The sequence below is a fragment of the Furipterus horrens genome, unplaced genomic scaffold (genome assembly GCF_987537825.1).
Source record: "Furipterus horrens unplaced genomic scaffold, mFurHor1.1.pri manual_scaffold_12, whole genome shotgun sequence".
In the NCBI taxonomy this organism is placed as follows: domain Eukaryota; kingdom Metazoa; phylum Chordata; class Mammalia; order Chiroptera; family Furipteridae; genus Furipterus; species Furipterus horrens.
The window spans coordinates 43,218,673-43,242,879 of NW_028327182.1; the positions used below are offsets into that span (position 1 = coordinate 43,218,673).

Consider the following 24,207-nt stretch of genomic DNA (forward strand, 5'->3'; position numbering starts at 1 on the left):
GCAAATGCACTGAAAGTGTCTTCAAGACAACTTCACTGGATTTGAATATAGCCTCTCACAATGCCAGCTAATATACTGATACAGCTGGGTGTTCCTGGAACACTTACCTCTCCCATCTCAAACAAGGCTAAAGGGCGGGGGGTAGGGGTGGGAGACCAAGAAAGCTGCAACCTAGCTCTAATTACAGCCCATTTAATGCAATTATGCATCAACCACCCTGTAGTCTCACAGACATGCACAATATCCAGAACAGGTATAAATAAGTTGTGTACCTAATATTTACATATTCCTTTTTAAAATATTTATTTTTAGGGAGAGGGGGAGGGAAGGAGAAAGAGAAGGAGAGAAACATCCACAGGAGAGAGAAACATCAACTGGTTGCCTTTCATACACTCCTGACCTGGGATGGAACCTGCAACCCAGACATGTGCCCTAGCTGGAATCAAACCAGTGACCTTTTGCTTTGCAGGACGATGCCCAATCAACTGAGCCACACCTGCCAGGCCCACATATTCCTTAATATTAAATCTACATTATATGTATGGCTATTCTTGTCGATATATAACTATATCTTTCTAAACTCACATATGTTCTATCACTAGTTTACCTTTTTCTGCTTTGTTTTTATTTTAGGATATTCTATCTTCTATGTATGGTAGAAAGTGTCTCAGAGCTGGGAGATCCTGGGTTGGAATCTTGTTTCTCTCCTTATTATATGTCTTGTATAAAGGGGAACCATCTGAGGAGAAGGAGTAGGTAGTCTTGGGGAATCAGTGGCCCCATAAAACCACCATAATTTTTATTGACAATGTTAGCTGTTAAACTGCTGGGAATGTTCTTTTAATGAGACATTTCAAATGTGCTTTCACATCAAGGTCTTCCCAATGGTCTCAAATATGTTGTGAATACGTCATTGGTCTGCACAAGTTTGTCCTTCATCAAGCATTTACTTTGAGCTCAAGCACTGTTGTAAGTTCCTGAGTGGACAGAAATCCAATACAACTAACATTATCTTGGGCCACGACACTAACAACGAGAGCACAACACAGGTTACTTCTGAGAGGCTAAGTGCATGAAATCTACCAGGCGTCGAGGTTATTAAGACAAGAGCGACCACCAGACCTCTCTTTACCCCCAATGCTGTTCTCCCAACCTGCCAGCTACCCGTACGCCCTTGTCGCGAGGCGACCCGCGCATGCGCACATCGCCCCACTCGAAGTGGGCGGGCCCTGGCTTCCATCTTGCAGTGCGCGGGAGCCGCCCCCGTTTTCCCCAAGGCAGAGCTGGAGCTGAGACTGTCTTGCTTGGACCGCGTTCCCTTTCCATTGCTAGCCCTGCGCAAAAGTCCTGCGGGGTCTCCCCAGCCCGAACTCTAGGCCAATGAACTGACCTATCGCACGCACAACCGACTCTTGGCAGCTATTCGTCCTGGTGCCCACCCCGCGAAACGCAGCTCCCAGTCACCCAGCCTCCCCACCCACCGCAATGCCGAACGTACAGCTGCCACCGAAGGAGAGCAACCTCTTCAAGCGCATCTTGGTGAGTGTCCGGAGGCTGCGCTTTAACTCTCTGGGATCCCTGGGCTCGGTCCCTGCGCTGGCTGGTCTTCCGCCCCGCTTGCTCTGTTCTTTGTTTACCTCGGAGCCCACAAGACTCGACTTCCCTGCCTCGGCCTGCCCCACCAGGCCGTCTGTGTCCCCGGCCACCCAGGCCTCCTCCGCGAACCACCCCCACCCCCGCCGGCTCGCCTGGGCGTCGCAGCGCTCCTTCCAGAAACTTCACGTTGCCCCGCAGTCACTCTGGGCAAGGGCACGCCGGCCAGGTAGTGGCCCCCGTGTACTTTGAGGAGCCTTGCAGTCGGCTGGGACCACCTCTTGCAGTCCCCCCCAATTGTTTCTTTTTTTTTTGCCAGCCTCTCCTCGGGGAGGTGTTCATTCCCAGCTTTGTGTGTTTAATCTATTGAACAGCGCACCCCAATGCCCCTTGGAGCGGAGCGATCCTTTGGTGGAGTGGGACTCGGATATATACTGGCCAGGGCAAAATGAGGGAGCGCTGGGGGGCCAAGCTCTTTGTTGGGGGAGACTTTGCCGGTTTTTGATGTATTTACCCTCTTTAGGAAGTGAAAAGGTGACATGAACTGGTTTCTAAATTAATAAGGGCGAACGTGACTCGGATTGCTTTTCAGCTACACAGGCCCTGCATTGAGAAAGTGATTAAAAGCTTTGCGGACTGGGTTTGCACTTGAGGGAAGAATTTACTTTGTGAGCAAAAACCTGAATAGTGGCCGGTAATAATGCCCGCTGGCGGGCGGAATAGTATGTTTTCTGTAGTTGAGTGCCCGCGTCTGGGTGCTTTCGCGGTTTTCCAGGTGCCTTGTTCTGCCCGAGAGGAGAGGTGGCATACCTTTGATTTTCTCAATATATTATATTACACTGGGGACCGTGGATTTTAAACTAGTATCGTAAATAGCTGTTTTTTCCCCCCTAGTTTGTCCTTTCATCTGAATATAAGTGTTTAGATTTTAAGGGTGAATATATTATTTAGAGCTTGTGTCATGTGACTGTTAGCTATTGCTTATCTACTAAAAACACTGAGTTTAGAATATCTTAAGTATTCTCAACGGCAGGTAAAATTCATAGTAGTTGTTCTGTTTCTAGCCAATAGAAACTTCATGCTTGGTAATTCAGAATGTTAAAATGGTAGATGAAACAAAAATTTTCTCAATTTTAAATGGTGCATAGTGTTGAGCAAATAATGAGACAAGTGCAAAAAGCAAAAAATTGTGGCAGATTGCTTCACTCAGCTTTATAGCATATGGTTTTCTTTTTAATTCTAATTTTGTTTTTCCTCATACGTTTATATTTTTCACAGTATGGAATTGGAGAAATGAACTTTTTTGCCCCTTTCAGGTTTTTTATTTTATTTTATTTTTTTTAGGGAATCTGAAATATGTTAATGAAAAATTATCTGTAATTTGTTAGATTTCAGGACATTTAGCATTATATCTAAAAGTTGACAGAACACTTACTTCCTCTGTGCTTGGCTACTTGTAGTTCAAATCATGTTAGCAGTAGAATAAAAAACAATTCCATGGTTTATTATTCTGTAGTTACAGAGAAGTTAAAGGTGCTGCTCAGTTAACTTTACCCCCAAATAAATTGGGAAATGCTAACCATTTTCTTATCTGGATATGTAATGTTTATTATAAGGTTATATGAATTTAGGAGGGTGCTGCAAAAGTGAATGATTTCTTCTCACAATTGTAATTAATGTGGGTAAATTTGTGCTACAACAAATTTCATGGCAAATTGAAATCTCTATAATATTTTTAAGTCTGTTTGGTGGGCCAAAGTGTTTTATCATCAATAGTAAATTTTTATTAATTATCAGTTTACATAAACACATCCATACAAATTTACCAGCCAGCTTATTACATGTTCTGCATGGCTTATGCCTGCCTATCTTATTACCCAAACTGGCTCTTGGCATTACATTTTGTTGAATTTTTGAGTTCTGCTTCATACCCACTTTTGTGGATGAGAAGATCAAATCCAGGAATGGTAAATAACTGAGTGTCTAATGTTCTCTATCTGGTTAGTAGCAAAGTTTAAACTAGAATCTGTCTTTTGTATTAAGTATATATTCTTTCCAGAAGTTAAGACATTTTAACTTGAGTACTTGGGTTCTGGAGATAAGACTACTTCGGTTTGAATTGTGGCTCTGACCCTAGCTGTGAAAGCTCAATAACTGTGTGCCTCTGTTGCTCCATGTAAAATGGAGATAACATGCATTTCATAGGCTTTCCTGGGACTTAAATAAAGGTTAAAGGAGAACAGTGCCCGGCTGATAGTAAATGAATCCAATAAGTGTTAACTATTATTTTTACTATTATTGGTAGTATGATTATTATCACTTTCAAGACCACTGGTAAGTCAGAAAAAAAACATTTCTCTTTTTCCTCTCCCCAGTAGTTCCTTCTGCTTATTTTTTGTTCTTGTCATTTATCAGATGAACTCCTATAGTCATACTCAGATATGTTTTAATTTTTATTTTAAAATATCTTGGGATAGGTAATATATTTGCATGGTTCAAAATTCAGGTTTCTGTCTTATTCTTGTCTCCCTACCAGTAAGTTTCCTTCCCCAGAAGCAAGCAAGAAGCCTCATTATAAACATTTTTTCTATTTATACTTTTCTAATTCTGCTCTCCACATCCTACTACAGCTCAAGGATTAAGTACTCCCTCCTCCTTTGCCGGTATTATTTTTCTTTGAACGTAGTAGGCTAGGCTGTATTTATTGAGCAGTGCTTATTTGTCTAGAACCAGAGAATGCAGCAGTGTTTAAAGTAGGCAAGATATCTGTTTTCAAGGAGCTCACAGTATGGTGGGGAAGATACTAAATAAGTAATCCCATAAATAGGAATTTCAGTAAATGATAGTGCTGTGTAGGAAATAAAGTAATATGCTAGAGAATATGTTCGTTGCAGGGGGAGGCTGTGAATATTAGATAGAGTGGTCAGGGTAGATGATGTGTGACTCTGAGACCGTAAGGAATGAGCCCTGGGAAGACCTGAAGAAGAATATTTCAGGTAGAGGGAACACAAGTGCAGAGGCCCGAAGGTGGGAATAACCTGGGCATAAGTATTAGAAAGAAGAACCCTAACAACAAATCAACAAAAGAAAAGTTGCCCTGGCAGATAACACATCGATTGCTCAGTCTTTTGGTAAATATGTCATCACCTGCATGGAGGATCTGATTCATGAGATACATACTGTTAGAAAATGCTTCAAGGAAGCAAACAACTTCCTGTTGCCTTTCAAGTTATTTTTTCATGAGGTGGAATGAAGAAAAAGACCACCCATTTTGTAAAAGGTGGATATGTTGGTAACAAGGAAGACGAGATCAACAGGCTTATTAGAAATGAAGTAAGGTATCTACCATGGTTATCTTTGTAATCTGGTCCATTAATAAGTAGTGACTGTTTTAAAATTGGGGGACAAAACAACCGTAACAACATAAGTGAGAATGTAAGTGAAGGGGGAGATGAGGTGTTCTCATAATCAGTGGTTGTGGAGGACGGTCACTGATAACTTAGCCTGGCTGGTGGCACTTAGGAATAAAGAGGTGGCTTACAGTTGCGTTAGACTAGTGATGGAAGGACCATGATCTTTGGAGTCACACCAGAGTTTGTAACTAAGCTGAGTCACTTATAAACACATTTTAGGAACGTTTTCCACATCTGTAAGGTGGAGGTAATGACATGTACCAAAAGGGATTGATACAAGTTATAACAAGTTTGGTAGAGACACATAATAGGTTGCTCAATAAAGGGAAGTATTTTCTCTGTGTATTTCTTGGTTCCATTCTTGATGTAGCAGAGGCTTTTAATAAAGTTTCTAGTATTTTCTAGTATTTCTGTAAATGGAAAATATTTACACACTAGATTAATTTGGCAAGGATTAGAAAACAAGGACATTTCATATTATAAGTGATATGAAGTGACAAAAATCTTTCATCACATGTTTTTATATCTCATTTAGGATCTTGAATTTAGAATTTATATTATGCAATGAAAAGTTGCTCCATGATATTCATTTTATAAAATAATTTTTGTTCATATTTCTTTACAGAAATGTTATGAACAGAAGCAATACAAAAATGGCCTCAAGTTTTGCAAGATGATTCTTTCGAATCCAAAATTTGCTGAACATGGAGGTATTGTCTTACCTGTGAGAGACTGCTTTCGGGAAACCTAATTCTAAAATTAGACAGATAGGATTCCTACCAGTGAAAGAAGAATACTTCCCAGATTCCATGGCCTTGTAGCTCTCTAGTATAAATATTTAACATTTTTAGTATGTCTCATATCAGTCTTATTCTAGGTTACTTTACTTCTATTATGTTTAAGTATGTACAGTCTTTACTGTTAGATGAGAAATGGTTGGGTGGTCAGTTGGAGAACAGTTAGAATATATACCAATTTTCATAGACCTGATTTCATCTGTTACTTTGACTAGAAGTTAAGATTATTCTTTGGTTTCCTTTGTATAAAATTAGTATAATTTTTGCAATATAGGAGTAGTATGAAGATAGTCAAATGCATTTTATTCTTTGGTAGACGTCTTTTATATATCTGACCTTTATATATAAATATGACACTACTGATTTATCATTAGATTGTTTATCTTGAGGATTTTTTTTCTAGCACTGGTATTAATAAATCTATATTTGCTTGTCTCATTCTTTTTCCCTGGTAACTACTGTTTGTTAAAAGGATGGATCAGGTTAAATATGAAAATTATGATCCAATAGCAAAGCATAGGTAACTGGAGTCTCTGAATATTAGGCTTGGGTAATTCTTGAGACTTATTAGGAAAATAATAGGCTGACCCAGCTTAACTTTCTAATAACGTTTAAAATGTTCTTTGAAGGAAATTGAAAGAAGTCTTCTTTCCATAAGTTTTAGACATTTAAAGCTTGTTTTTAAGCTTTTTCACTATGGAACCATTATATAAATGGAAGCATGTGTAGAAGTTCTTTATGTATCAACAGATAAAAGAAAATGTTTGGTTATAGGGGTTTGGATTGCTATATCACCATGTTCTGGAAACCAGAATCCACAGATATCAATTTGAAAACAGTTATTCTTATCTAATTTCCTTATGGATTATTCAGAGAGTTATTTCATTCTAAACCATCTTTCATTTACTACCTTAAACATGTTTGGGTTTCACTCTTGTAGTTGAGTGTTGTATCCTTGAAATGCAAAATAATGTTAATAGCCTAATTAGGATTAGTTGGAATAAACTTGTCAAAAATGCAGTTTGTTCCAGTATTGAGTAAGGCTATTTTTAAATTGTGTATGTCTCTTTGCTAAGGTAGATTGTTTTGTGGGGTGTAAATCAGGTTTGAGTCTTGATTAGAATTGATCTCAGGTGAAAGGGGTGAACTCATGGAGTAGATTTAACTTAACAGTATTCAGGGGCCTGCTGTGTTACCTTTTCTCAGCAGAATAATCTCAGCCTACTTTAAAAAGAGTCTTCTAAAAAGCAAAAAGCATTTTAACAACTTAGTACCAGCCTAAGGAATTTCAGAAAATGACTTGGGCTAAATATTTAAATTGTAGTTTTTGGAGAGAAGTTCTAACTATGGGATTAAAAAGATGAATAATATAAGCATGGCAGATCTCAAATGCTAAAATAGTGCTGAGATAATTTGAGTCTTTCATGTGTAAATAGAGGTTAAACGTATTTTTCAGAAACTTTGGCTATGAAAGGCTTAACATTGAACTGTTTAGGAAAAAAAGAAGAAGCATATGAATTTGTTCGTAAAGGACTCCGTAACGATGTCAAGAGTCATGTCTGTATCCTTTTGCAGTGGTTGAGTAGTTTAATTTCATGTCTGTATTTTTCATTTACTAGTTTTATTCTAATTCAAATTTTAAAAACTTTACTATGAAAATGTTCAAACCTATATAGAAGAGAATTTAATGAACTATGTATTGATTACTCAGTTTCTGTAATTATCAACATTTTGTAGTATTGGTTTAATCTGTGCCCTATGCCTCATTTTTTATTTATTGAAATATTTTAAAGAGAATCCCTATAGAGTATATATTTACTTCAATTGTGCTTAGTGTGAGAGAAGAGTAACTTTTTAAAAATCCTTGCCTGAGGATATATTTTTATCAATTGGGGTGGGGCAGCGGGGGAAGAGAAAGAAACATGGATGTGAGAGGGAGACATCGATTGGTTGCTTCCCGTACACACCCCCAATTGGTGATGAAACCTGAAACCAAGGTATGTGCCCTGACTGGGATTGAACCAACAACCTTTTTGGTGTATGGACAATGCTCCAACCAACTTTGATAATTATATGTGACTTGAAACCCACTGTTTTTCCTATACATCCATAAACTGAGTGATACATTCCCATCATTTAAAGTAACATCTCTATAGTAAACTTGTATAGTAAAATTTGTTTTTTTTAATAGAAATTTTAGAAGAATATTTAGAAGGTTTGTTTTAAAACATTTTATTTAGTGTTAAGTATGATATGATATTGGTTCTTCAGCTTGTTTCAGTTGCCCAGGGACGTAGTTATTTTCACTGATACTCATAATTGTATTTTTCTGGTTAGTACTCCAGCTTGTAAAAAAAAAAAGTTATTTAAAATGATTTTCATTTCTGTTTTGCATACCTATATGTTTATTCACAACCTTTTGACATATTGTCCTGTTTCTTAATTTTTTATATTTAATTTATCTGTCCATGGGTCAATACTGAGTATCAGTAGTCTTAATCGTGTTCTCACATATTTGGCTTAGAGTTTTCTCAAAATACTAAATAGTTATTTCTTTATCCCACTGCGTAACTCCTGAGTAAAGAAAGAGGGCATGTAAATATGACAGGTTTTTTGGCTCCAAGATATGCTAAGAATTTCATTTACAATAAATAAAAACTTACTTTTTATTGATTTTAGTATCACTAGTGAATTAACTAATCATTACATGTTGTTTTAGAATTGACTGAATATAAAGTTGTTTTAAAAGATAATTGCAATTTTTGTATATATTTTGTTTCAATACATAGTGAACATTGAGGTGCTGGGGTAGGAGGGTGAAGGAAAATGAGGGGATAGAAGGTAGGGAAGGTAAAGAATTTTATTAAGAATTTTCTAAGGTTACTTGAAAAAATATTGTGGAAAATTTCAAATGTACACAAATAGAATAGAATAGTGAACCCTCATGTGCCCGGCACCCATCTTCAATAATTTTAACAGTTGTCAATCAAGGCTGATCTCATTTTATCTTTTACCACTTGCTCACTGTCCCCTTCTCTCTGATACTGGATCATCCTGAAGTAAATTTCAGACAAAATACCATTTCATTAAAATAAGCTTTATATCAAATAGATATGCAGCATAGTATTTTCTGGTACCTGTGAATGTTTGTATTTCCTTAACTTAATAGGTTGGCATGTATATGGGCTCTTGCAGCGTTCTGATAAGAAATATGATGAAGCTATTAAGTGTTACCGAAACGCCCTCAAATTAGATAAAGATAATCTGCAGATTTTGAGGGATCTCTCTCTGTTGCAGATCCAAATGAGAGACCTTGAAGGTTACCGAGTAAGTACTTTAGTCTTAAGTACACACGTTTTTATAGTAGATATAATTTTAAAGAATGTGAATTTAGAATGAGATGAGCATAAGCAAAGATGATGTAGGTTTGATTGTTCATTATAATCTGTAGAAGGGGAAAGTCACTTGGAACCTTCTCCCAATAATAGTTGTAGAACCGCATACTTAATCATCAAAAAAGGATAACTGTTAATTTAATCCTTTTTATTAAAGTAGGCTATCTCCTGTGTGCAAATACTGTACTAGATTCTTTGTGGGTTTGACATTTACAAATTTGGTAAACAGAATGTTTATAATTGAAATCTAAATGTACTTCTAACCAAGATGGAGGTGTGGGTAGACACACTTCGCCTCCTTGCACAACCATAAGAAGGATTACATCTACCTCAAAACAAAAAGCAACCAGAACTGCCAGAAAATCGAACTGCATAGAAGTCCAACAAACAAAGATTTAAAGAAGTAATACTCATCCAGACGGGTAGGAGGGCCAGAGATGGGGAGCTGGGCGGAGAGGATGTGGTGTGGCGACTGTGGCAAGGCAGTGGCTGCGGCCAGCCAGTGGAAAGGTCACACATTATAAAAGCTGGGAGGGACACCTGGGGAGTGACCCCAGCCCAAACTGCGCAGCTCACGGTTCCAGCTTTTGGGAAAATAAAGTCTCATTGCTTTTGGCTGTGAAAACCAGTGGGTGTTGGGGTAGCAGAATAAATTGCCAGTCTCTTGGGAGAGTTTGTTTAAAGGGCCCACACAATCCTAGAACACATGTAAATTCACCCACTCTGGGAACTATCACCAGGGCAACAGCTAGAGGGGACACAGTCACATGAGGGAAGCAGGTGAAGTGACTGGAAAAGGGGCAAGTGCCGAGCAATCGACATTGTTCCCTCTCTGGCCCCTCCCCCACATACAGTGCCACAAGGCAGTGAAACTGGTTGTGTAGCCCTGAGAATACCTAAGGCTCTGCCTCTTACAATGTAACAGGTGTGATAGCTCTGCCTAATACACAGAGGCAAACACAGGAGGCTCTCAAAATGAGACAGAGAAGTATGGCCCAAAAGAGGGAGCAGATCAAGGCTCCAGAGGGAGAACTATGCTTGGAGGAGAGAGCCAACCTAACAGACGCAGAGTTCAAAACACTGGTGATAACGAAGCCCAGAGAAATGATTGAGTACAGCAAATGCGTAAGAGAAGAAGTGAAGGCTAATTGAAATGAAGGAAAATCCACACAAAACCAATAGTGAAAGGAAGGAAGCTGGGATTCAAGTCAATGTATTGCAACATAAGAAAGAAATGAACAGTCAGTCAGTACAGAATGAAGGAACAAGAATTGAAAAAAATGAGGAGAGACTTAGGAACCTCTGGGACAACTTTAAGCATACCCCCATCTGAATCATAGGGGTGACCAGAAGGATAAGAGGAAGAGCAAGAAATTGAAAACTTAATTGAAAAAATAATGAGGAAAACTTCCTTAATTTGGCAAAGGAAATAGACATATAAGTCCAGGAAGCACAGAGAGAGTCCCAAGCAAGCTAGACCCAAAGAGGACCACACAAAGACACATCATAATTAAAATGCCAGAGGTTGAAGACAAAAGAGAATCTTAAAAGCAGCAAGAGAAAAGAGAATTACCTACAAAGGAGTTCCCATAAGACTGTCAGCTGATTTCTCAAAAGAAACTTTGCAGGCAAGAAGTATTCAAAGTGATGAAAAGCAAGATTACAACCTAGATTACTCTATCCAGCAAGGCTATCATTTGGAATGGAAGGGCAGATGAAGTGCTTTCCAGACAAGGTGAAGCTAAAGGAGTTCATCATCACCAAGCCCTAATTATACAAAATGTTAAAGAGACACGTTTAAGAAAAAGATCAAAACTGAACAGTAAAATGACAACAGACTCAAAACTATCAACAACTGAATCTAAAAAACAAAAATGAACTAAGCAAACAAGTAGAACAAGAACAGAACCATACATAATGGAGATCATATGGATAGTTATCAGTGGGGAGGGGGAAGGGGGAGAATTGGGAGAAAGGTGCAGGGATCAAGAAGCATAACTGGTAGGTACAAAATAGAGGGACATTAAGAATAGTAAAGTAGCCCTGGCTGGTGTGGCTCAGTGGATTGAGCGCTGGCCTGCGAACCGAAAGATCGCTGGTTCGATTTCCAGTCGGGGTACATGCCTGAGTTGTGGGCTGGGTCTCTGGTTGGGGCATGTGAGAAGCAACCAAGCGATGTTTCTCTCCCTCTCTTTCTCCCTCCCTTCCCCTCTCTCTAAAAATAAATAAATGCAGTCTTATTAAAAAAAAAAAAAAGAATAGTAAAGTAAATAGAGAAGGCAAAGAACATATATGCATGACCTATGGACATGAACTAAGGTGGGGGGGGGATTGTTGGAGGGAAGGAAGGTACCAGGCAGAGGGGGGCAAAGGGAAAAAAAGAAAATTGGGACAACTATAATAGCATAATCAATAAAATATACTTAAAAATATATAAATGTAGAGATTAGCTTTTTTTATATTATTATTATAGGTTAGTAAATACAAAATAATGTGAGAAGAATTGCCATACATCAGTTTTTCTAGAGTCCAGACCTCTTCATACTGGCATCTTGAGCTCTGCAGGGCATCTCCCTGTGTGTCCTAAATTCATTATGTCCAAAATGGAATTCTCTTTTTTGTATGAAGGAGGCCACCAACTCTTTAACAGTTCTCCTTACATAAATCTTCTTTCATTTACTTTTTACTTTTGTCCTACTGCCATGTAAGTCCTTATACCCTATGCCTAGATATTTTACAGAAGTTTTAAAAGTTCTGCTGAGCTTAATAATAATAACCATTCTTCAAGGTGTGTGGTTTTTCTTCAGCAGTATTTAGCAACCTGGGTGTGGTGAGCGTTAAAATCAGTTATATTTATGTATAAAGTAAAGAAATTAAGAATACTGGCAAGAGAGCGGTTTCTAAGAGGGAGGGTGAAGTAAATGACGATAAAAGAGCTGGTGGTTAGAAGCGAAGGACTCAAGGAACTAGAGGTACTGGTGGTGCCCTCCTAAGAACAAAGGTAGGAATGTCACTGACTGAGAATGTTGGCAGCATAGGCACTGTGGCCAGAAAGTGAGATATTTGAATTCATGATTCTGGGCACATAAGGTCTAGGATAGTGATTTTCAACCCTTTTCCTCTCATGGCACACATAAATGAATAGCTAAAAATATGTGGCTCACCAAAAAATATACTTTTTGCTGATCTGACAAAAAAGAAAATGGGTATAATTTTGATTGATATACAAAAAACAAAAAAAAAAAAACAAAAAATCCCCTACCCTTTTTGCTCTAAAGTGACTTTTTAAAAAAGCAGGTGCCTATACTTGTATATAAGGATTTCTGGTACCAAGAATTACCAATCAGATGCAATCTTATTTTGCATTGTGACCAGTAAGATGCAACTCTATTTTATGATCTGTATATTTATGATTCAAGACAGGGCATTCACACTGTGTTGGTTGTTGTCACTTTTTTATTTGACAACCTAAGGCAGCCATTTTCAACCTTTTTCATTCATGGCACACATAACTAATTACTAATGTTCTGTGGTACACCAAAAAATTATTTTTTGCTGATCTGACAAAAAAACAGGCATACTTTTTATTTATTCACACAGGGTGGCTATTTTTGTGTTGGCTGTTGTCATTTTTTTATTTGACAGTCTAAGGAAAAAGAGGTTAGTGCCCTTGACTAAATAGTCAGGTATTGCATGTTTTAAAAATTCTTGTGGCACACCAGTTGAAAATCGCTGGTCTAGGATGTGGTTGTGGGAGGTGGGAGTGGGTCTCTGAAGACAGATGGAGGAGCTCATTAAAGATGAGGAAATCTTGGATCTAAGAAGATAGGTTTTTGATGTGTGATCTACAGTGTTTTTTTTTGCCCAGGATAATGGTGGTAGGATTTGGCAGAGAGGAAGACTGATTCAGACTTTAATAAAAGAGTGGAGTGACAGAAGCAACAGTAAAAATAAGAAAGGAGAGTGATAATAGATTAATTTCATATGCCTAAAAGGAACCAGACATACGTGAAGGTAGAGGAGTGACGTTAAGTTGTTTAGTCAAAGATATCTTTTTTAAAAAAAGAAGATGTGATTATGTTTTTCCTTTAGGCATATGCCCATTCCAACAACAGAGTCATGGAAGCTAAACACTACATTTTCAAAATTCCATTGCAGTTGGTGTTCTTCATGAGATCCTGTTTCTCCAAGCAGTTGCACTTGCCTAAAACTTGGAGGCATATATGAGCAACGAAGAAGTGAGGCCTGTGTAGGGAGGTTGGATTTTCTGTTAGTGAAGAAATCTTGATTCTTCTAGGGCAGAATGTGGAACTTCTGGTGTTTTCTTCCTAATGTCATAGATACTGACCTGTCTTAGAGTGGCAGCAGTGGTGTTTCTGCTTGACAAGTCCTGTCAGATGTCTAAGGTTTCCCCCTGGCTGTGTCTGTGCTGTCTCTGGGGCCTACTCGTATCGTATCGTATCGTATCGGCAGCCGTCCGTCTCGAGAGACGATGGTGTAGCTTCTTAAGAGTCTATCTGCACCGCCGAGAATGGTTGTGCAGTCCGACTCAGGAGTGACACGGTATCTGTCTCCTCCCGTGTTGAATCGACATCTTGCGATGACGCTGGAGTGTCCTCTCCAGTGGAGCTGAAGCTACAGAGCCTGGGCAGGGTGATATGGAGGGTCTGCTGTTGCCCATGCAGCAGACCCCCCCTCTCTTCGCAGCTGAAGGGTCCAAGGGAAAGACGGAGTCAATACAGCTTGGCTTCAGGTGCGCCGCAGGAGTTGCCGGTGTTGACTACAACGTCAAACCGCCTTAGGGACTCCGGCTCCGGATTTTCTGTCAGGGTTTACTCCCTTAGCCTTTCCCCTGAAGAGGTATGCCGCAAGGCAGCGGAGGTTTTTTGGAGTCAGAGTTTCCCTTCTCTGATGTGCCCTGACTGGAAGATCGAACCAGCGACACTTAGCTCGCAGGCCGACGCTCAATCCACTGAGCCAAACCAGCCAGGGTTTTCAAATATGAATAAGTCAAAATTAAGAAGTGACATGTTTGATTTAGTTACCATCAGCTTAGTCCAAATAATTTTTCTGTGTAATCAGTTTTTGACTACACATATGTAGACCTCAGTGTGGCAGAAGAAAAAAAAAAGGAAAGAAAAAGTGAAAACATGGGTAGAGAAATGTATTTGTCTTACCTAGTTGATTGACTCTTGCTATAACTAACATCATGAACAAAGACCTATTCTGCTTGCTTCTCTTCATTAATCGCTAACCTTTTGATCTATTTCATAGCCTTGTACTCAAATACCTTCTGAGGCAAACTCTCCTCTACCCTGAAGTCATAAAAATAACTACAGCAACAATAGCGGGTGCGTCTCTTGTGTCAGGCTCTATGCTAAGGATTTTACTGGCAAGGTTGTGAAGGGAAGGTAGTGTAAGTTTTTCACATTATCAGTCAGAGAGGTGGCATACACAGGAGACAAGGGTCAAGAACAGAGTGAGAACTTTTCAATTTGTTTGCTATGCAGTTACAAATGTTTTTAAATGCTATTTTATTCTTGCTAATGATTTTAAAATATTTTCAAAGCATTTTCACACTTAAACACCAGACATCTACACTAAAAATGACACTCCAAAACCAGTATGATTTCAGAATTTTCCTTAGGTTTGAAACAGCTAAGTCAAGTCTGACTGTGAATGATACAATCTGGTGGACATGCCATTATTCTCTTTGTGAGGGAAGCCAAATTCGAGACATCTGCAGACCTCAGGGCTACAGAGGTTTTCATCAAGCATGGCCATTAAGTCATGCCACCAAAGTCTCTTGCATGCCATTACAATCATTCTGAAGTATAATATGTACCTGCCCAATTAAAAAATAAATAACCACAAACATATATTCTGGGGCCTACTATAACAGTGCAAATCCATTGTAATTTCATATAATAATTTTATAAATAGCAAAACTTAGTACAAACTATATTTGTCTTCTAAGGTGTGTAATTACCAAAAGAAATTCTATTATATTAAGGTAATTTTATAAGTCAGCCCAAAAATATGGAACCCAAGGACTGCTTTTTTTGTGACAGCCTTACAATAAATATTGTGGGGTATTTTACAACTTAAGTAATTTAAATAAATTTAAAAAAGTAAAAAGAAAATTTTATTTTATTTTATTTTTAAGGAAACAAGATATCAGCTTCTTCAGTTGCGCCCAACACAGCGTGCTTCCTGGATCGGATATGCTATTGCATACCATTTGCTGAAAGATTATGATATGGCACTAAAACTACTGGAAGAATTTAGACAAACTCAGCAAGTAAGAAATTAATTTTAACATTTTTTCCTACCTTTACAAACAAAATATTTGACTTATGTATTTTCCCTTTCCCCAAATGTGAATTAATGTCTTTGAGACCTATAGAAACACTTGAAAAAATTTGACAAGTTAAAACAATTTCTTTGTGCAGCCACTTTGGAAAATAGTATGGAGGTTCCTCAAAAAATTAAAAATGAAATTGCCTTATGACCTAGCGATTTCACTTCTGGGAATGTATCTAAGGAAACCCAAAATGCTAATTCAAAAGAATATATGCACCCCATGTTCGTTGCAGTGTTATTTACAATAGCCAAGATTTGGAAGCAACCCAAGTGCCCATCAATAAATAAGTGAATAAAAAAGCAGTCATAGCTCTGGTTGGTGTGGATCAGTGGATTGAGTGCCAGTCTGCAAACCAAAGGGTTGCCAGTTTGATTCCCACACAGGGCACATGCCTGGGTTACAGGCCAGGTCTCCAACTGGGGGTGTGTGAGAGGCAACCACTTGTTGGTGTTACTCTACTCTTTCTCCCTCCTTTCCCCGCTCTCTAAAAATAAATAAAATCTTAGAAAGAAAAGGCAGTGGTACATTTACACAATGGAATACTACACTGTAATTTCAGCAATATTCAAATGATAAAAGACTGCAAAAAAATGAAAATAATATTATGACTGTGGGAATTGTTTCTCTAATATATTGCTTCATGTTTGATAGTAACATTAATATGTATATTTTAATGTATATATAAAATAGAAAAGTACAAAAACATACATGATAAATTAAATAGATGTAAACATTTTGTCATATTGCTCCAGATTTTATTATTTTTTAAAGCAATAAAATTACAGAAATAGCCGAAGTCCTTCCATGTACCTCCCTTGAGGTAGCCACTGTTCTTAAATTGGTATAAATGCAGTGCATTTACATTATGTTCATAAGGTCATGAAAATTACTTTTGTGTACTTAAAAATGAATATGAATGATACAGGTTTTTTTCATTCAGCTTTTCTTGAGAGATGTCTATGTTGATGCATGTAGGGCTAGTTTGTCCATTTTGATATTCTTTTTTTAAAAAATATTTTATTAGAGGGGAAGGAAGAAAGGGAAGGAGAGAAACATCAATGTGTGGTTGCCTCTTGTGCGCCCCCAGCTGGGGACCTGGCCAACAATCCAGGCATGTGCCCTGCTGGGAATTGAACTGGCGACCCTTTGGTTCGTAGGCTGGTGCTCAATCCACTGAGCCACACCAGCCAGGGCAAGTTTGTCTATTTTGAATTGCTGTTTGGTGTTCATTATATAAATTCATAGATTATCCATTCTGCTTTGCCTCTATTAAAAAACAGTGCTATAATGAATATTCTTGTCTGGTACATTTGTGAATTTGTCTTTAGTATATACCTAAAACTAGAATTGCAGAGCTGTGGCTGTGTGTTTTCATCCTAACTAAGAATTGTTATCACTCTGAAGTAGCTGTCACTAATTTACATGCCTACCAGCTAGGTTTTATGATGATTGTTTCCTCAACATCTTTGCTGTCACTTGTCAGCTTTATTAGTTTTTCCAATATTCTAGATATGAAGAAGTTTATCTCATTTTTCTTTTGTGTCTCTTTGATTATTAGTGAGTTTAAGGGATAGTAAGATAAAGAGATTGTCAGTAGTTTTTTTTTTTTTTTAAGATTTTATTTATTTTTAGAAGGAAAGGGAGGGAGAAAGCAGGAGAGAAACATCTATGTGTGAGAGAAATATCAATCAATTGTCTTTTACACATGACCCTTACCAGGAAGGGACCTGGCTTGCAACCCAGGCATGTGCCCTGACCGGGAATTGAACTGGTGACCTTTTGGTTTCCGGGTTAATGCCAAGCCCATTGACCTACGCCAGTCAGGACTGTAGTTCTCTTTTTGTTTGCTGTCTGTGTCTGGCCTCATAAAATGAGTTGGGAAGTGTTCCCTCTTGTTTTTTTGGAGGAGTTTGTGAAGGATGGTATTAACTCTTCTGTAAATATTTGGTAGCATATAGCTGTGATGACATTTGATCCTGAGCTTTTCTTTATTGGAAGTTAATTGATAACTGATTTATTCTCTACTTGTTATTGGTCTATTCAACTTTATTTCTTCTTTAGTTTCAGTAGCTTGTGTTTTTTCTAGGAATTAGTCTATTTTGTGTAAGTTATCTAATTTGTTGGCATACAGCTTTTCACAATAGTTCTTTATAACTTTTTATTTCTGTAGGGTCTGTGGTAAGTCCCTCTTTTTATTTTTGATTTTAGTAGTTTTCTCTTTTTCTTGGTAATTCTAGGTTTGTCGGTTGCGTTGGTCTTTTGAAGAACCAACTTGTAGTTAATTTTCTCTTTGGGTATGTTGGGGTGTGCCTTCAGCACTGTCAGTTTACATCTCTGCCTTAGATTTTGCTTCTTGTTTGTTCAATGTCAGGGTCAGCAAGGGGTGAGAACTTTAGGGTTTCCTGAGGTCTTTCCTGAGCATGTGCATACCTGTATGTGTGTGTGGCTTTTCAGAGCCTCTATGGACGTTACATTTTCTAGCTTCTCCTGTAGGATTTTTGGTTAGTCTGTTGTTTGCACAGACTGTTATTCATCACTTCAGGCACTGTAAAGGTAAACACTTGTCTATAATTGTTTTTAACCAAAATCTTTGGCCCTCTTCTGCCCCTAGAGCTTTTTGCTCTGTGCAAACTCTGGGTTTGCCTTGTATGTGGGGTCTTGCAGGGACCTCACCTGATGGGTCCATTAATTATAGTTCGTTGTCACCTGATGGGTCCATTAATTATAGTTCGTTGGGAAGGAGGCTTTGATAAAGCTCCAGCTTTATTCTGTCCTCTTCTGTGATTGCTCTGGGAATATGTACAAGCTTATTTTTCAAGGCTACGGTTTATCAATAGCTGGAGAGCATGCGATAGAACTGGGATTAGTTAAAACACTATAGAGTTCACTGGTCTTACCAAGATCAAGCTGTTTTTCTTCAATAAGTGCTCCCCAGGTTGCTGCAGCCCTTTTTAATTTCCAGAGTTCTGAAAAAGGTGATTCTGAGAGTTTTTGCCAGCTTCTTTATTGCTTTAATGGAGAGATGAGTTTTTTGAGGTACTTTTGCTAACGTCATCCTTTTTGTATTTTCTTGTTAAAAGCTGAGGCTGAGCTGCCTTCAGTGCCCCGGCTCGGTTGGAAACTCTGTCCAGCAGAGGTTTCAGGACCACGGCGGAACAAATTTATCCAGGACACTGTATTTTGTCTTGCGGGAATGGGAGGTGGCCAATCTCTCTAGTGGAGAAAAGCACAAGATCTCTGTTCCCCATGCCTTTTATTGAGAAAGGTATGCATGGGAGATATAAGGTCAAAATTCATAAATCATCAGTTAGCTTTTAGGCACCTGGATTACAGTTGACAGTTACTTATTACAGATATCAATATAGAGAGCACAGTGACCAGTCTGTGTCAGGGTCTATTAAACATCTTGACCCGACACTGGCATTAGGTGCAAGGTTTCATATATTCTTTGCTACAGATTGTTTATAGTTAACTAAGAGATAAGAAAAGCGGAGCAAGCTCCAAAGCATAATATGCATTCTTTAAACCCAGTTCCCATGAGAACTCTTGAGTGGCCTTCAGTCCTGTCTGCTGCACAGCCTTTTGATTTTCCGCTGAAACTTAAAGGCCTCCCGGGCCCGGATTGGGACTGGCTACAATTCCCGAAACCACAAGGAGTGATTCCCCACAGAAAACGTTTTCTTTGACATTTATTCTGAAAGCAAGGTATTATTTTTTGGAATGCTAGCCAAACTAATTTTACCTGCTTAGAGTGATAGACTTTCTCTTTTAATTTATCAAGTAATTCTCAATACAGAGTTTGTATCCTTTGTTCTCTCTCTGTCCCAGAGCCTAGTTCAGAGAAGACTTTAGAATAACATAGTTCTCCATATGTATAAAGGATACACATGCAATAATATCAAAGGGAATTATAAGGTAGTGTTCTGTCTAGATTCTGTTTCTCTCTAGTGTCTTTTTGAGATTCATCCATATTAGAGCATGCATTAGTAGTTCATTTGTTTTTAATGCTCAATACTGTTTCATTATGGATATACTACACTTTGTTTACCCATTTAATTGTTGGACCAAAGGATTGTTTTTAGTTTATTACGAATGATGGTGCTATGAACATTTGTGTACAAATTTTTGTGTGTACTTATGTTTTAATTTCTCTCTGGTATATATATCTAAGGATGGAATTACTTGTTTTTTTTTTTTTTGTTTTGTTTTTTGCTAAGTATACATTTAGCTTTTTAATAAACTGCCCAGTGTTCCTAACTGGCTCCAGCAATGTATGAGGCTCCCAGTTCTACTCATCCCCAAAACCAGTTGTCTAATTTTTTGATGATTGCCATTTTAGTGCATGTGTAATAGTATCTTTTATAGTCTTAGTGTTCACATTGAGGTGTGTGATCCCTTTTGAATTTTTGTATATGGTATGAATTGTGTATCTAAGGTCATTTTTTGCATGTGGTTATTAATCGTTTCACCGTTATTTGTTGATTATAGACTACCCTTTCCCCATTGGCACTTTTGTCATAAAATCAATTGATCAGAATATAAAAGCTTAATTTTGGATCTTGTATTCTGTTCTATATGTATATCCTTATGCCAGTGCCAGTCTTTATTGATTACTGTAACTATCATTTGAAATTTGAATGCATGTCCTCATACTTTATTTTTCTTTTTCAAATTCTTTTTGCCATGTAGTGTTCTTTTATTTCTATCTGAATTTTAGGATTAGCTTATAAATTTATTCAAAAAGGCTTGCTGAGAGTTTGGTAGGGATTGCATTGAATTTATAGAGCAATTTGTGGGGAATTGGTACCAAAACATTATTGAGTATTCTGATCCATAGACATGGAATGTACTGTCTCACCATTTATTTAGGTCTCTAATTTCTCTCAGCATATTTTGTAGTCTTCAGTATACAGGTATTGTTTCTTAAATTTATTTCTAAATATTTTGTTCTTTTTTATGCTATTGTGAATGAAATTATTTTAATTTTGGGTTGTTTGTTGCTGGTATATAGAAATATAATTTATTTTGTATTATGTCTTGATCTTGTTTTCTATCACCTTTAATAACTCCTCAATGAGTTCTAATAGGGTTTTAAATATAGAGTCTTTAGGATTTTAATCATTTTTATACTCTTTGGGGGCTATAGGACATGTTCACTTTGCTATATACCAAAGTCCCACACCTTCATTGATTTAAAAAAATATATTAATCTTTGCTGTTAATCTTCTATTTGTAATTGTTTATGGGTTGCTTTTTTAAGTTCGTGAGAAAGCAATGAAATTAAAGATCTGAAACTGCTTTATGTAATTGATCTAAATAAGATAATTTCATCCTTTCTTTTTTAGGTTCCTCTCAACAAAATAGACTATGAATACAGTGAACTTATATTATACCAGAATCAAGTGATGCGAGAAGCGGATCTATTTCAGGAATCTTTGGAACATATAGAAACTTATGAGAAACAAATATGCGATAAACTTTTGGTGGAAGAAATTAAAGGTTAGTTGACCTGCTTTTTCTTTTTCATGGCCTCAATTGAAGAGAAGAACAAAAACCATATACTTTATTCTGTCCTAGCACTTAAATAAGCCTTATTATGTATCAGGTAATATTCTAAACACTTACTGTTAAGCCATTATTAATTTAATCCTCATAACAACCTTATTATGTAGTTGTTGTATTCTCTTTAGAGTTGGGGGACTGAGGAATAGAAAGGTTAAGTGATTTGACCAAAGTCACACAGCTAAGCAAGCTGGGTAGTGCTGGTTTGAGGCCAGGAATTTTGACCCCATATTCCGTTTTCTTAAGCAGAATATTTTACTGCTTTTATAGTCTGTGTCTTTATCTATCTATCACCTATCTATACATATATACTTGTATATCTCCATTTATAGTAAAATATAATGAGACTAGTAAATGATACTGGGATCATCATGAAAGCAAGATTTATTATGGGGTAATTATGAAGGCAGGATTCTAGTAATTTGTTAAAAATATTTATCAGCAAAGGGTCAAGCACATTATTTTTCTTAACAAAGCTTTTTCATCAGTTACCATTCCATAAACAATACTGTATTAAATAGAATGTCCAACTAAAATAATTAGGTTAAAACTGAATTTAGTATAGTGACAGGACTTCTAAAGCTTAATAAAAATAATAGCTAATATTTATTCTTCCTGTGTTTCAGAGTATGGTAATTGCTTAGATTGCTTTATTTCATTTAAAAGTTTAGCACCTCTAACATGTACTATTTGCTATCTCTGTGTAATAGCTGAGGAAAATAAGGCTCAGAGATATTAAGGACTTGCCCCTCCTTCTGACTTCAGAGCCCATATTTAAAAAAAAATTTTTTAGGTAGACTTTTTTTAGAGTAGGTTTAGTTTCACAGCAAAATCAAGTTGAAGGTATAGAGATTTCTCATATACAGTATGTACATGTGCTCAGAGTGTCCTCCTTTATCAACATCTCCCACCAGAGTGCTACATTTATTATAGTCAGTGAATGCATCATTACCACCTGAAGTCTATAGTTTACATTCCTGCTAGCTCTTGGTGTTGTACACCTTCCTGGTTTTGATAAATGTATGACATTGCATCCACCATTATAGTACCATGCAGAGTACTAGTTTTCACTGCTCTAAAAATCGTCTGTGCTTCGCCTGTTTGTTTCTCCCTGACTCCAATCCTGGCAACCACTGATCCTTTTACTGTCTCTATAATTGTGCCTTTTCCAGAATGTCATGTATTTGGAATTATGTAGTATGTAGCCTTTTGAGATGGATTTTTTTCACTTACTAATAACGCATTTGAGTTTTTTTCATGTCTTTTCATGAGTCATTACTTTTTAACTTCTATACTTTACTTTGTTAATGTATACCTACTAATTGATTTAGTTTTTGTTGTGAACAGTAGTAATATCAATAGTGACTACAACACACAATTTTTCAAACTATCAGTAAAATGTGGATGAATAATATTCTGGTTTCTTTCTTGTTCTGTAGTATCTATACTTAAGCAAAAAGAAAAGGCAATTATTTTTATGTTCTGATGTATTATTGCTATTTCCTCATTAAATATTAGGCTCCTTTTTCTATTTCTCTGTCTTTGTCTTATAGCATCAATAGGAAATGCAGGGATTAAAAAATAAATATGATATAGTATGGTTTTAAATTCTGCAAGTTGTAGCATATATTCATAATGAGGGTCATTTGGGGGCCATCAGTTTGAATATAAAGCCAGTATTCTATATTTCTTTTAGAGATAGGTTATGGTATTTCTGTTTTTTTCAGTAAACTTTGCTGGCCCAGAGACTTTGATATTTATACATTTATATCTTTTGTAGCCATTAGGATATTAAGATACTTCTAAAAACTGTTAAAGTTAGAGATTATTATTTTATAAATATGCAGGTGGTAGTAGCAGATAACAGTTTTTGGAAATGAAAAATAGGCTCTTATCTGTTATACATGTTTATAGTTTAAAGTAGCAAATGTTTTATGTGTATTCACTTTGTGCCAAACATTGTGCTAACCACTTATAAGTAAGTTATTTTCTTTGATTATCACAGAAGTGGACTGAGGTAGTTGATACTTCAGAGGTAAGGAAATGGACATTGGAAGTCGGTAACTTGTTGAAGTTCACAAAGCTAGAAACTGGTGAAACTAGTAGTTATATCTAGTTAGTTTTACTCTAAAGCTTGAATAATATATAACATTTAAATAATAGTATATAATAAGCACTGTCATAGGCTGCCTCCTACAAGACGAAGAAAGTGGGAATAGTAAGACTTGAAGACATTTCAGAGGATTATTTCTTTAAAATAGATTCTTTGGGAAATGGGAAATCTTAGGGATAGGTAGTTGAGATATATTCTTTTTTGAGAATCTTCTTTATATCTTAGATTAGGTGTGCTTTCCATTATATTTGAGAAGTTTAGACCTTCATTTCTCATACCCACTTTTAGTTTGTGAGGCCTCATAAAAGCCACATAAAATTGAACCTTGGAGGTGCCCCACACGTGAACATGGTTTGTGTGGTTTCTTGCTGTGAAATGGTGTTTAATATTGGGTTGGCCAAAAAGTCTGTTAACATTTTTTTCCATATGATGGCTCTAGTAGTGCTTATTTATCTTTAACTTCATTTGAAACAATTTTGGTAGATTGTATTGTGACAGCTGTCTCATCAACATATATTTAAAAACACTTAACCAGAATTGGTGAATTTTTTGCAGCCATTTTAATACTGAAGATGAATATTGTACTTTATTATTTCAAGAAAGATAAAAACAACTGAAACCCAAAAATATTTGTGCAGTGTATGGAGAAGGTGCTGTGATTGATTGAACATGTTAAAAGTGGTTTGCAAAGTTTTATGCCGGAGATTTTTCACTGAATGATGCTCCACGGTAGGCTAGAGCAGTTGAAGTTGATAGTGGTCAGACTGAAACATTTATTGAGAATAATGAACGTTACACCATGCTGGAGATAACCAACATGCTCAGAATATCCAAATCAATAAAGTTATTGGTGAAAATGAAAAATATGCCTTTTTATTTCATGGAAAAAAACCATAATGGACTTTTTGACCAATCCTATATTATTGTTTTACTGAATTAACTCCAATTTTAGTGACCTGGAAAGGAAACT

At 37.0% G+C, this 24,207-nt stretch overlaps 1 protein-coding gene across 3 annotated transcripts in view; it reads left to right on the forward strand.

Annotated features, from left to right (window-relative positions):
* Positions 1 to 1,278: 1,278 nt before the first annotated feature.
* Positions 1,279 to 24,207, forward strand: part of NAA16 (N-alpha-acetyltransferase 16, NatA auxiliary subunit) — a 92,697-nt gene continuing 69,768 nt past the window's right edge. For all 3 annotated transcript variants that reach the window (XM_090258935.1, XM_090258936.1, XM_090258934.1), the window contains exons 1-6: positions 1,279 to 1,539; positions 5,632 to 5,716; positions 7,260 to 7,364; positions 8,973 to 9,130; positions 15,365 to 15,499; positions 20,908 to 21,061. In XM_090258935.1, coding sequence (XP_090115061.1) covers positions 1,486 to 1,539; positions 5,632 to 5,716; positions 7,260 to 7,364; positions 8,973 to 9,130; positions 15,365 to 15,499; positions 20,908 to 21,061 — 691 coding nt within the window. In that variant the 5' untranslated portion in view covers positions 1,279 to 1,485. The remainder of the gene's footprint in view (positions 1,540 to 5,631; positions 5,717 to 7,259; positions 7,365 to 8,972; positions 9,131 to 15,364; positions 15,500 to 20,907; positions 21,062 to 24,207) is intronic.